The sequence below is a fragment of the Hemiscyllium ocellatum genome, chromosome 24 (assembly GCF_020745735.1).
Source record: "Hemiscyllium ocellatum isolate sHemOce1 chromosome 24, sHemOce1.pat.X.cur, whole genome shotgun sequence".
Taxonomy (NCBI): domain Eukaryota; kingdom Metazoa; phylum Chordata; class Chondrichthyes; order Orectolobiformes; family Hemiscylliidae; genus Hemiscyllium; species Hemiscyllium ocellatum.
In genome coordinates this window covers 34127758-34140800 of record NC_083424.1, presented here as the reverse complement: position 1 = coordinate 34140800, position 13043 = coordinate 34127758, and the positions used below count along the sequence as shown (strand labels likewise).

Sequence of the window (13043 nt, the reverse complement as noted above, 5' to 3'; positions counted from 1 at the left end):
AACTAGTGATGCTGGGGACCACTGGAGGTGGCAGAAATGGATCATCCACTGGGCACTGCATCAGCCTTATCTTTGATACTGATGTGCTGGGGTCCTCCATGAATGAGGATGGGGAAGTTAAAGTGAGTTGTTTAATTCCACCACCATTTGGGACTGGTTGTGGCCTCACAGCAGAGCTTCAATCTGGTCCATTGGCTTTGGATTCCCTTTTGGATTCCCTTAGAATATGTAATAATGAGATGTGAATGCAGGCACATAGGCCTCCCACCAATTCCCTAAGAGATTCTTTTCCGGCCATTAAAATCTTGGATGAAAGTCGAACTTGTTTTCACAATATCAGGAAGCTCAATGTTTCATGTGATCCTAATTGATTCACCACTGCATGTGTTGTTCAGGGTCCCGAAAAACTCCACGCATACAGACAGGAGAAAGTGAGGACTGCAGATGCTGGAGATCAGCGTCGAGAGTGTGGTGCTGGAAAAGCACAGCAGGTCAGGCAGTATCCGAGGAGCAGGAGAGTCAACATTTTGAGTATAAACCCTTATGTCTGAAACGTCGATTTTCCTGCTACTCAGATGCTACCTGACCTGCTGTGCTATTCCAGCACCACAATCATGCATACAGACAGCAAGTATGAGATCAGACAGATTCAATCTCCTCCCCACCTTGCCTACTTTTACATGTGGGGGCCAGGAATAGGATAGGAGGATCAGTGCAGCAATGTTCACATCGTATTTATTCAATTGCTTGTGCGACATTAATTTGGTTGCATTAAACAAGAAAAAATTGCGTCCTCTTAAAAATTTGCCACATTTTCCTGGACAATATTAAAGATGCACTGAAGTAGTTTCATTCTTTTCAGAAATGTCTACAATACCAGGATTGTGATCTGGGCAAATACTTGGAAAGATGAGAACAAATAGGTCGCAAGGAGGTTAGATGTCTGGTTTGAATAAGATAGTGCAGGTAAACGCATCAAAGGTTGATTAGTATCCTTGGTTTGACATATTTGGACTCAGTGATCCAAAGGCATTCTCCTTGTATCTATTCTCTTGTACAAAACACAACTATTTAATAAAGTTGCAAATATGTTGGAATAGTTCACAATGCAACACAAAGCTTCCACACATTTACCTCAATTGAGATTTTATAAAAATCTATTTAGTAAATGCAAACTACATAATTTTTTTGTGGAACTTAGGCTTACCTACAGTTGAATTCATACCTTAAATTACCAATCTCACCAAATGCTAGGCACAGTTAGAGGACTCATTATCCTGTAGAGTGATTTCAATCTGATAGTATCCAAGAACAAGTAACATGTGTGCTCTGAAACACATTCGGTGCTTTGTCCTTCTGGAGAGTTAATTTAATGTTGGGATATTAAGATAAAAGCATTTGCTCTACCCGAACATTATAAAGGGTTATTTTAGTAACAGTGTGCTATCTTTTTCACAAAAATTAATGGGTCCCTGTCTGTGGGCTACATTTACGAGCTTTAAAAGCATGTGATTTTAAGATATCGCCCTCAAAACTACTTACAGCAAACGCATGTTCAGAAACTGCCTTCTTTTCATGCAGCTTTATTTGGTGACTATCAGAAAAAAAAGCTAATAATTGATTAATATCAGAAACGTGTTTGAAGTTACACAAAGTATAGAAACAATTATGTCAATAGGCCTCAGAATCATTCAATCAGTGTAGCTTCATCTGAGGCTCTTGTCAGAAACCAACCAGCTATTCAATCAGATCATGGGTGTGTAGGGGGTAGTAGTGGCTTAACGTTTTTGTTAGATGCAAAACAGAATGTTAAACAAAGCTGGCACATGATGCAAGCTGGGCAATGAGTCATGAAAATATGAAATTATGTAACAGAAGAAGAATATTAAAAATATGTGCTGCAAACATTGTATAATTGCTGAAGTTCTTCAGCAACTGAGACTTGTTCCCTTGTCTATGCTGGAATAAAATCTTTGCTTACTCTACCCCTATAGATTCAAGAGTGGTCTTTCCAATTCAACAACTGATCCAATTTTAACACCATTTTCCTGCTTGCACCAATAGCTTTGCCTGCCCTGTGAACATTCTCTGAACTGCTTCCAATGCAGGAACCTATCTTCATAAATAAGAACAGAACTGCATGCAGGATTTCAGGTGTGATCTCACCAAGAGCCAGTACAGTAAATGCAAGAGTTCACAACATTTACACGAACAGCCCCTTGCAATAAAAGCTAACGCTCTATTCTCCTTCTTAATTAATTGCTGTGCCTACAGGCTAAATTACTGTCATTCATGTACAAGCGCACTCTCATCCCCCTGAACACAGCATTCTGCAGTCGAAATGTGTGGTGCTGGAAAAGCACAGCCGGTCAGGCAGCATCTGAGGAGCAGGAGAATCGATCTTTCGAGCATAAGCTCTTCATCAGGAATGAGGAGGTGGCCCGAGGGGGCTCAGAGAAAAATGGGAGAGGGCTGGGGCTGGGAGGAAGGTAGCTGGGAATGCGATAGATAGATGGAAGTGAGGGGTGATGGTGATTGGTTAGAAAGGAGGGTGGACGGGATAGGTGGGAAAGAAGATGGACAGGTGGGACAGTTCAAGAGGGTGGTGCTGAATTGGAAGGTTGGATCTGGGATAAGGTGGGGGGAGAGGAAATGAAAAAACTGGTGAAATCTACATTGATCCCATGTAGTTGGAGGGTCCCAAGGTGGAAGATGAGGCATTCTTCCTTCAGGCGTCAGGTGGCTAGAGTTTGGTGATGGAGGAGGCCCAGAACTTGCATGTCTTTGGTGGAGTGGGAGGGGGAGTTAAAGTATTCAGTCACAGGGTGGTGGGGTTGTTTAGTGCGCATGTCCCAGAGATATTCTCTGAAATGTTCCGCAAGTTGGCGTCCTGTCTCCCCAATGTAGAGGAGACCACTCTGACAGCAATGGACACAGCAGATGACATGTCTGGAAGTACAGGTAAATCTCTGATGGATGTGGAAGGATCCTTTGGGGCTTTGGGTAGAGGTGAGGGTGGAGGTGTGGGTGCAGGTTTTGCACTTCTTGTAGTAGCAAGGGAAGGTGCTGGAAGTGAAGGGTGGGTTGGTGGGGGTCATGGACCTAAAAAGTAAGTCACGGAGGGAATGGTCTCTGTGGAATGCAAATAGGGATGCGGAGAAAAATGTATCCCCGGGGGTGGAGTCTGTTTGTAAGTGGCGGAAATGGCAAAGGATGATGCATTGTACTAAGATGTTGGTGGGGCGGAAGGTGAGGACTGAAGAGTTCTGCCCTTGTTGCGATTGAAGGGCTGGGGTTCAAGGGCAGAGGTGTGGGAAGTGGAGGAGATGTGCTGGAGAGCATCGTCGACCAGGTGGTAGGGGAAATGGCGGTCCTTGAGGAAAGAGGCTATCTGGGATGTTCTATGGTGGAATTGCTCCTTCCGGGAGCAGATGCAGTGGAGATGGAGGAATTGAGAGTAAGGAATAGTGTTTTTATAAGAGGCAGGATGGGAGGAGGTGTTAGAGGAGGCAGGGTGGGAGGTGGTGTTACAACATTCTGCAATCTCACTTCAATGAAATAATATTCTCTTTTATATTGTTTCTGCCAATATAGACAACCTCACATTTATCCACATAATACTCTACCTGTTAACATCCTCCCTCAAACTTTTCATGTATTTTTCAGAATTTGGTTTCTTTCCTATCTCGGTCTCATCAAAACACTTTGTTCCGTCAACTAATAACTAATACAGCTTGTAAATAGTTGAGGTCCAGCACTGATTCCCGTGGCACCCCACTAGTTTTTAAAAAAAAATTAAACAATACACAGTTTACAAAACGATTAACATTAACAGCTGTACACAGAAACAGCAATTTTACAAGGGAGGGGAGTGGCAAAGCCAGGCCCCAAATCCAACCGTTCAACCAGTTTTCAGGCAAATGAGGACAAACCCCAAATCCCACCCCACGAGTTTTAATTTGCTATTATGCAAATTACCCATTCACCCCAATTCTGTTTGCTGTTTGCTAAACAAGCCTCTGTTGATGCTAATCAATTACTCTCAATCCCAGAATTCTTATTTTGTGAAGAAACCCTTTATGTGGCACCCTACTCAATGTTTCTTTGAAACACTGTATCTACTGGAATCCTATATCCATCTCCCCATGACAGCCTCAAAGAGCTCTCATAAATTTGGCAAACACAAGTTCCTTTTCATAACACCATGTTGCCCCTACTTGACTGGAGGCTCAGTGATTAGCAATGCTGCCTCACAGCGCCAGGGACCTGTGTTCGATTCTAGCCTCAGGCAACTGTCTGTGTGGAGTTTGCACATTCTGCCTGTGTCTGAGTGGGTTTCCTCTGGGTGCTGCAGTTTACACCCACAGTTCAAAGATGGCACATTAGGCGAACTGACCATGCTAAACTGCCCAGAGTGTCGAGGGATGTGTAGGCTAGATGCATTAGTCAGGGGAAATGTAGAGCAATTGGGTCAGGTAATGGGTCCATGTGGGATATTCATCAGAGAGTCGGTGTGGACGTGTTGAGCCAAATAGAATCTCTACAGTGTGGAAACAGGCTACGTTAAACATCCAGCAATTAATCCTTAATGGTTGGCTCTAGCGTTTGGATTAACTGGCCTATGGTTTCTAGCTTCCTTGCTTAAATTGTGATGTTACACTTGTGGTTTTCCAATTCACTGGGATCTTTCCAGAATCCTGAGAATTTCAGAAGGTAACAACTGATGTATTCACTATCTCTGCAGCCACTTCTTTTAAAGACCCTAGGATGCAGGCCAGCAGATCCAGGGGACTTGTCAGTCCACCTACCCTAGACTTAGCTTTAGTGATTACTCTAAGTTCCTCCATCCCTCTTGCTCCACAGATTTTATACAATTCTTAGATGACTTTTGTGCCTTGTAACATAGAGACAAGTATAAAATACTTGTTCAAAGTCTCTGTTTGTATTGTATTACTAATTTCGTAGTCTTGTTGTGTAGGGAATTAAAGTTTACATTAGCTACTTTTATCTTTTTAAATACTTGTAAAAACTTTGGTTGCTCATTTCTAAAAGGTTTGCAAAGATTTTCGCATTCTAATTTCTCCTTTCTTTTACTCATCCTTTGACAGTTTCTAAAATTTTCCAATACCTGGTGCACCACTAATCTTTACACAATTTCACATATTTTCAATAATTTGATTTTTTTTATCTTCCTTAGTTCGCCACATATAGATCATCCTTCTTGTAGAATTTTTTGTTCTCAATGGAATATATTTTTTGTTGAGAGTTGTGGAATATCTCCTTAAATGTTTGCCACTGCTTCTTCACTGTCTTGCCATTTAACCCATTCCACTTTAACCAGCTTGGTTGTCTTCCCCATCTAATTGCTTTTACTTCAGTTTAAGCCACTCGTTTTAGACTCTGATTTCTCACCATCAAACTGAATGTGAAATTCTGTTGTATTATTATCACTCTTACCTACAGGGCCCCTTGCTAGGCGATCACTAATTCATCTCTTATTACACAATATCAGGACTAAAATAGATTGTTCACTGGTGGGTTCCAGAATGGATTGTTCTACGATGCTGGCCCACAGTACAGTCTTTGAACTCATGCTCCAGGCTATCTTTGCCAATTTTAATTGTCCAATCACTATAAAGATACTTCTCCTGCTTCTCCTCCTGATATTCCTCAAAATGAAGAGGATGTCACAATGAAGAAAAGGATTGCTCACAATTATTGTACTTCCTTTCTTACAACACCCATTATTTCTTCAAATATACTCATGCCTTACAGTGTTGTTAGAGAATCCATAACCTACTCCCATGCTGACTTCTTCCTCTTGCTATTTCTTATATCCTATTTCCACCCATATGCATTGTATTCCTGCTCATTTGTGTAAAGATGACTTTTCATGATTATGCAATCTCATTCTTTAGTAACAGAGCTACCTTGCGTCCTTTGTATTTCTCCCCATTCTTCCGAAATACTAAATACCCTTGGATTATCAGTTAGTTTAGGTCACACCGCAACCACATCTCCGTGAACCTCCTTTAAGCTGAGGATGTTACCAAAACCTGGAAACCTACAGTTAACAGCAGAATGGCTATTTAAATGAACATACTATTTCATTTAAATTGTTAAATGACCATTCAGCTCTATTACCCAAATTGGTTGTCCAACTCTTGTCTCATTTCCATTAATATTTGAAGTAGTCAGCTTCAGGATGGGTTTCTTTCCTGTTCCAGCCTTTCTACATTTTGATCCCCGACATGAATCCAATATGCTCATTTTTGAAAGTTATCCAGTCAGTATATTAAAGGGCTTGCGGGATATAAAGATTACACATTTTCAATAAACCAACTGGTACTCTTTTTATGCTGATTGAAAGAACACTGTAGACAGTAACATCAAATAATTTCAAGACAGTAATCAGAAGGAACTATCATTTATCTGAAATGTCTTCAAAGGACTGCCACTGAAAAAAGCTAAACTAAGAAGTTGATTATTTAACTCTTACATGAACGGAATTTCCTAAACACAAAGCTGTCAAGCATAGTTTGCTGCTCTAAGTCATCTACATGTTTATCAGTTTAGTCTGGTACTTAAGTCATTGCTGCAACCAAGATTAATCATCCTCTTAACATTTGAATATTCTTTCATGGGAGTATTTGATGCCAATCCCTAATTGAAAAGGTGATTGTGATAATGAGCCAACTTCTTAATATGATGAGGACACTCACTGACATTATCAAGTGAATATTTGGAGGTGAATGTATAGATCATGGTCTTCCCATGCATTTACAACCCTTGTATTTCTAGGTGGTAGAAGCTGCAGGTTGGGAAGGTGCCATCAAAGGATCCTTGATACAGTGCTAGAGCACATCCTGTTGTGCAGGAAGTGAATATTTAGATTGGCGATAGGATGCCGATCTTGATGCACTCATCCTGCAGATTTGAGACGACAAAGAATTCCCCTGTCTTTTGGAATATGATGATTGGAACTAACTTCAAGAAGTGGGAGAAATCACAGCGTGGACACTTTTGAGGTACTTCCCTGTTGTCCATACCTGGAGAAATCTTGGCACATTCTTCTGAATCACCTACTTCCTGTAGCTGAAGAAATCCTCCAAGAGACACAATGTGGCTTTAGATTATTTGTACGAACTTTTGAAGTGGTGTTTGTGTCCAGACTAATCCAGAAGAAAAAGTCGAGAGAACATCAAGAACACTTTACTGGAATCATTGACCCAACTGAAGCATTTAAAACAGCAAATCATAAGGCTCTATGGTTCGTGCTCCAAAGATTTGGTTGTCCAATTCCTGCACTGTTTTAGCAATGATGTGACTAAAACTGTCTTGAATGGGAGAACTGAAACAAATGGCTTCAAAATCCAACTGGCATCAAGCAAGGCTATGTAAGAGCCTCCATATTATTTACAATCTTCCTGACAATGTCATTCACCTCAAAGATAAACTGCCCTCTGGTGTGAGTATTAAATACAGCCTAAATAGAAAATTATTTTACCTCTGTTGCCTCTGTGCCAAAATTAAACTGACCACCACAGACAGTAGTGACTTGCAGTATGCTGATGACTGCAGTGTCACTGTTCATTCTGCAACAGGTTTGCAAGTTACCAATGATCTCTTCTATTCTGCAAACAAGAAATTTGACCTGTTTTTAAATTTTGCCAAAATACTCATACATCCAACCTGGTTAGTCAAATATTCCACCTCCCATATACGCTGAAGGAAAGATTCTGGAATATATTGAACATTTCTAATAATTATGTAGCCAGCTCTTGCTATATCGAAGAGATTCAACTGCAGTTTTGTGTCAGCTCAACCTTCCACAAAAACGATAATGACTGTCTGACAATAAAAGATCTTCACAAGTTAACAGAAGTCCAAGGCACAGCTGCTGTCGTCTTCAGTGTCTTTCTTCTTCCGGCTGAGGATCTCCCTGGGTCATATTCTTTCTTTTTACTGCATATGAAAAGGTACCTTTGATAGAGAGTGTTTGCTAATTTCTTGGGACTCTCTCCTGATGGCAGTTGTTCTCTCTCCAATTTTCAAAATGTCTGCATTTTTATACTCCCTACATTGGATTGTGTCATAGGTTCAATGTTGGCAAAACAATAAATTCAGACTTGCTTGGGTTTTAGTATCCTGGGACATAATTTAAACGAATTGGTTAAATTCAAATTGTTGTCAAAACAGCAAACAAAACTCAGGCATCCATTTCACAGCCAAACGTTACATATTTTCAATTTTCCAGTGCACTCTGGTACTGCCATCTAGTCATATACACAGATGTTTGTAAATTCTCAGTTCAGAACAGCATTTACTCTCTCAAAAATATAGTACATGCCTTCAACTTCATAACAGACCAAAATTCTATAGGTGAGGATTTGTCCTGTTAATCATATGAAGCCCAAGGCAGAAACTTGCAACTCTGAGTCAACATTATTTTTGAATCAAAGGACAGCCAACGACGATGGACTGGTGATCAAGTTGACTATTTGCTGCACGATATACATCCATGCACGTAGGCAGTATTCCATCACACTGACTTGTGTCTTATAGATGATGGAACGTCTCTGGTGAATCAGGAGACTAGGTGCTCATTTCAGAATTCCCAGCCTCTGACCTGTTCTCGTAGTCACTGGTTTTTATACAATTGGCCAGTTTGGTATCTTGTCAATTGTAACCCCAGGATCTTGATAGAGAGAATGCCACTGAATATCAAGGAGACATAGTTAGATTGTCTCAGCCTTGATATTGTCATTGTTTGCCACTTATGTGACACTAATGTCACTTGTCACTTATTAGCTCAAACCAGAACACTGTCCATATCTTGCTGCATATGGACTGCTTCAGTATGAGGTAGGGTGCTGAATATTTTGCAGTCATTAGCAATGATCATATAATGAAGGGAAGGCCATTGAAGAAGCAGCTGAAGATGGCTGAACATATGACATTATCCTGAGTAACATCTGCAGCAGTGTCCTGGCATTGAGATGACTGGGCTTCAAAACCACAACCATCTTTCTTAGTTGAACATATGACTCTAACCAGCAGTAGGTTTCCCTCAATTTCCACTGAGTTCAGCTTTGCCAGTCATAACAAGCCCGTCTCTCTCCTCACCTCTTAATTATGCTTCAAATGGATATGATTGAACTGTGTGTTCCTCAAAAATAAATGACTATGTAATCTGGATCACTCTTCACACAAAATGTTCTTTCAGTTAAAGCATCTGAAGAAGCCCAAAATATAACAGAGTTTAATGGATTTTCTTCAGAACATTTAAAATTGGCTTGGCACTGAACTGTTGTTCAAAACTATTGTTCAGTTAGTTTCTGAAATTTTCAGAAACCTTGCATTGTTTAACTAGACTTAGGTGTCAGGCCATGATCTCATACCTGAGCTGAAGTACCTGTTCTTTGACAATCATCCAATACCATACACTTTAATGGCCTATCCATTTCCCATTTTCTCTGGCCTGTAACATCAGTGTGCATTTGAAAACAGATTCCTACCTAATCAAAACAAAACTGGGTCACGGCGTAAACTGACTCCCAAACTAGTTCACCTGCCTTCTGGATGGGTTCTCACTCTATATTGTTCCAGTGTTAGTTTGAGCCATGTGGGCGGATTCAGGTTGCATTTGCACTTTAACTGATGGTGGGGTGAAACAAATCTCCTCCACAAATACCACAGATATAGTCCGAATGTTCCCTCAGGGAGAGACAATAACAATGATCAAGCTACTTAAACAGAAAAGCAGGACAATTTTTTTGAACATCATACTGGAAAGGAGGCAATGTTTTCATGGTCTGTTCACCACAATTTAAAAACAAAATGCAGGTGTGAATTTAGTCAAATCTGGTTCAGAATTAAATTAAAATTCAGGAAATAAATTTGGTAACATTTATGGGGGGGGGGGGGGAGGTGGATTATAATTCAAATACTCCAATGCATATTGAAGTTGTTTGGCTGAGAACAAAATGTTGAGTAAATATAACTGACGAAGTAAGGACCTTGTTAGAACTACGGGCATCTGTGTAAATCATCACAGGATTCAAATGTTTACAATTTGACAGCATTTTGAAGGAGAATGGTTTGTGTTGGTCATTGAATGAGATGTATTAAACACGCCGATAAACATCCCTCACAGAGAAAGACCATGCCCTTCAAGCACTGGCAGCTGTACCGCAGGAGCTCGCGGTGAACAGAGTGAGCTCAGGGACAGAGGCGCTGGCTACCAAGCCCCGCATTACCTGCTGAAAGTCAATGCCACCGAACTTCGCGTTAACAGTGTCGGCGATCTCCACATCCGAACAGGCCACATCGCCGCCATCTTCTTGTTTTTTTTCCCCCCTCTTTTCTCCCCCCCTCCACCTCCTCCTCCCCTCTCTCTCTCTCTGGCTAGAAAGGTCGGCGTTTTGTGTGTTTTTCCACCAAGGTCTGCCAAAGTCCTCTCGGCGAATGTCGTTCAGCAAGGGAACGTGAGCGCCACATCAGTGCACATAGGCAGGAAATGGAAAATGCGCTGGCCCTGTTCCTGTCTTAATTGTGTTTAATGAGTATCTTTTAGTGTTTTTGAAATAATGTCCAAATAGTACAGCAACTCCAATGTAGTGTGCATGAGGTCTACCTGCAATGAATCTGTGACAATAACATTTTCATCAGATATTTATGTTTTAAAAATTACATTGTGAATAAAGTGTATTTGAAATATTTATTTTTGCACACATTTTTGAGGATAAAATTAAATATCTCGTTCTCCTTTGGGTTGGTTTTTACACTGAAATCGGTCAAACTGACTTTCTTTAAAGCATTTTGGCTAGTTCCTCAGGATAGTTTGCATGAATACCAGATCAAGGGTAAAGGTTCTACCAATTAAAGTCCACTTAAAGGCATTGCCTTTGCGTGTAGTGTAAGTCTTTTCCCATGAACTGGCATTCTTCCAAACTGTCAAGATGAAAAGCCTCACAAAATGCGCATTTTTTATAGCAATGTTCAAATTTTGTATTTCCAAAGGACCATCGGCAAAGATAATATGGCTTACCATTACTTTTGTGTGATTGGTACAACAGATTTGGGTAATGGGCAACATAGTTAAACATGAATATCCAAACGTTGATATCCTATTGTTGTAATATTAACCATTGGTTTTGTAAATGAGAATCTTTGGAGTACTTGCAATCATGTGCAATAATTAGTACAAAGTTATTGGACGTGTATGGTAGAGCCATGGCAATTCAATAGTGTAGCCTGACATTATTGCTGAAAAATGATACACGCAGTTAAAGCTCTATGTCTTTCATTTATCAGGATAAATGCAAAAAATGGCAAATTTTTAAAATTTATACTTTAGGATACTTTGTTCTGATCCCACCTCTTGTTTGACAGTGCTCGCCAATGCGATTTTCATGGGAAGGTGGCAATGAACAAACCAGAGTCAGAGCCACCACCTCTGCAAACGTGTCTGAGCTGGGAACAGAGATAGCCAGATGCCAAAGGTGAGAGATGAGAAGGCCCACATTCATTCATTGGAATAGAGGTTAATTCTATAATAGAATGTATGGCACCCTTCATCACTCATGTTCCGTCTAAGCCCCATCAAACTTCCTATATGCCCTCCATGATCCCATTCTCTCCTATGTCTCTCAAGCCCATCAAACCAGCCTTGCTAATTTATGCCCTCCACCCTCACCCAGTATTCACCGTGGAAAGAACTCTTGACCAATTGAATAGCAATAGGTCATCTTTGCTTATTTAGTTATATCATGAGCATTCAATTAATCATCAATTCAAATTTCACTTAAAAAGAATTACTTCCCCTAAAAATTCATACACCATCAATCAATTGCACAGTCAGTCAAAGATCCCAGAAAACCCCACCTTTTAACTGCTCCAAAATCTGTGAAATAAACAAAGCCACTTAAAAAGCTCTTTAAAATACTTTAATGTTTTTAACTACACATAAAACCATCAACCAAAGCTCACCGTCCTCTTCGGAACTATGGAAACAATGCTGAGCTAAATACATTAGTGGGGTTTGAAACTCAATCAAACATTCATATTATGATTGCATTGCACAACTAAACTAACAAACTTTCCAGTGGTCAATAGTTATTGAAGTTGCCAGAATGGATGATCAATGTTCATTTCCTGCCCCCAGAGTTCAACAAATGACTGTATTTTGAATCAATGTAAAAAAATCAAAGCACAGGGTGCAGATGACATGACAATACCTAATTCTCAGTAGTTTAATGTAGAGGTTGGAGAAAGTTGTCATACAGCATGATTAATTGCATAATTCCGGACAAATAAATCACAACCACGATGTGGAGGTGCCAGTGTTGGACTGGGGTGGACATAGTTAAAAATCACACAGCACCAGGTTATAGTCCAACAGGTTTATTTGAAAGTTAAAGCTTTCGGAGCGCTGCTCCTTTGTCAGGTAGCTAGTGGGGCTACCTAATTTATAGTAAAAGATAAAAGTGTCATGCAACTGATGCAACGTATTTAACAATGCTAGATTGCTGTTAAGTCTTTAATCATTTAGAACGGGATGCAGTTTCCATTGATTAATATATAAATCCCAGAATTTCGCTTTCAAGTCACAGCCCTGAAACTAATGGTCACATACCACTAAGATTCCAAAGCTCAATTACTGCATTAAAACCTGCTTAATTTACCAGATGATATCTAATTATGATATTTGAAGTTGTCAAGATCCTTTGAACCTAAATGTCAATAGGTTTCTGACTCCAGACTATGGTGATCACAAGGTTCACCACTCTTTTGAGGTGTCATGAAATATGTCTGCTAAAAAAATTGACCCAACTCCATGGAAATAACCAGATTTGCTAAAGGTTCTTTCATCCTCACTCTGCTGTCTTTAATCATTCAATTGTACTGACACCTACATCTTACTTTACAAAATCTGGCAAACATTAATTCTTCTATTCTTTATGCCACCACATAATTTTTCATCTGTTTCATACAAGCTGAAGGAAATTACATTCCTTATGACTTTTTCTTTAAAAGGCAGC

The 13043-nt window shown here is 40.1% G+C and overlaps 1 protein-coding gene across 1 annotated transcript in view; it reads right to left on the bottom strand.

The window, feature by feature from the left end:
* Positions 1 to 10363, bottom strand: part of nipsnap1 (nipsnap homolog 1 (C. elegans)) — a 40848-nt gene extending 30485 nt beyond the window's left edge. The window contains exon 1 of the mRNA XM_060844013.1: positions 10260 to 10363. Coding sequence (XP_060699996.1) covers positions 10260 to 10339 — 80 coding nt within the window. The 5' untranslated portion in view covers positions 10340 to 10363. The remainder of the gene's footprint in view (positions 1 to 10259) is intronic.
* Between the last annotated feature and the right edge of the window lie 2680 nt (positions 10364 to 13043).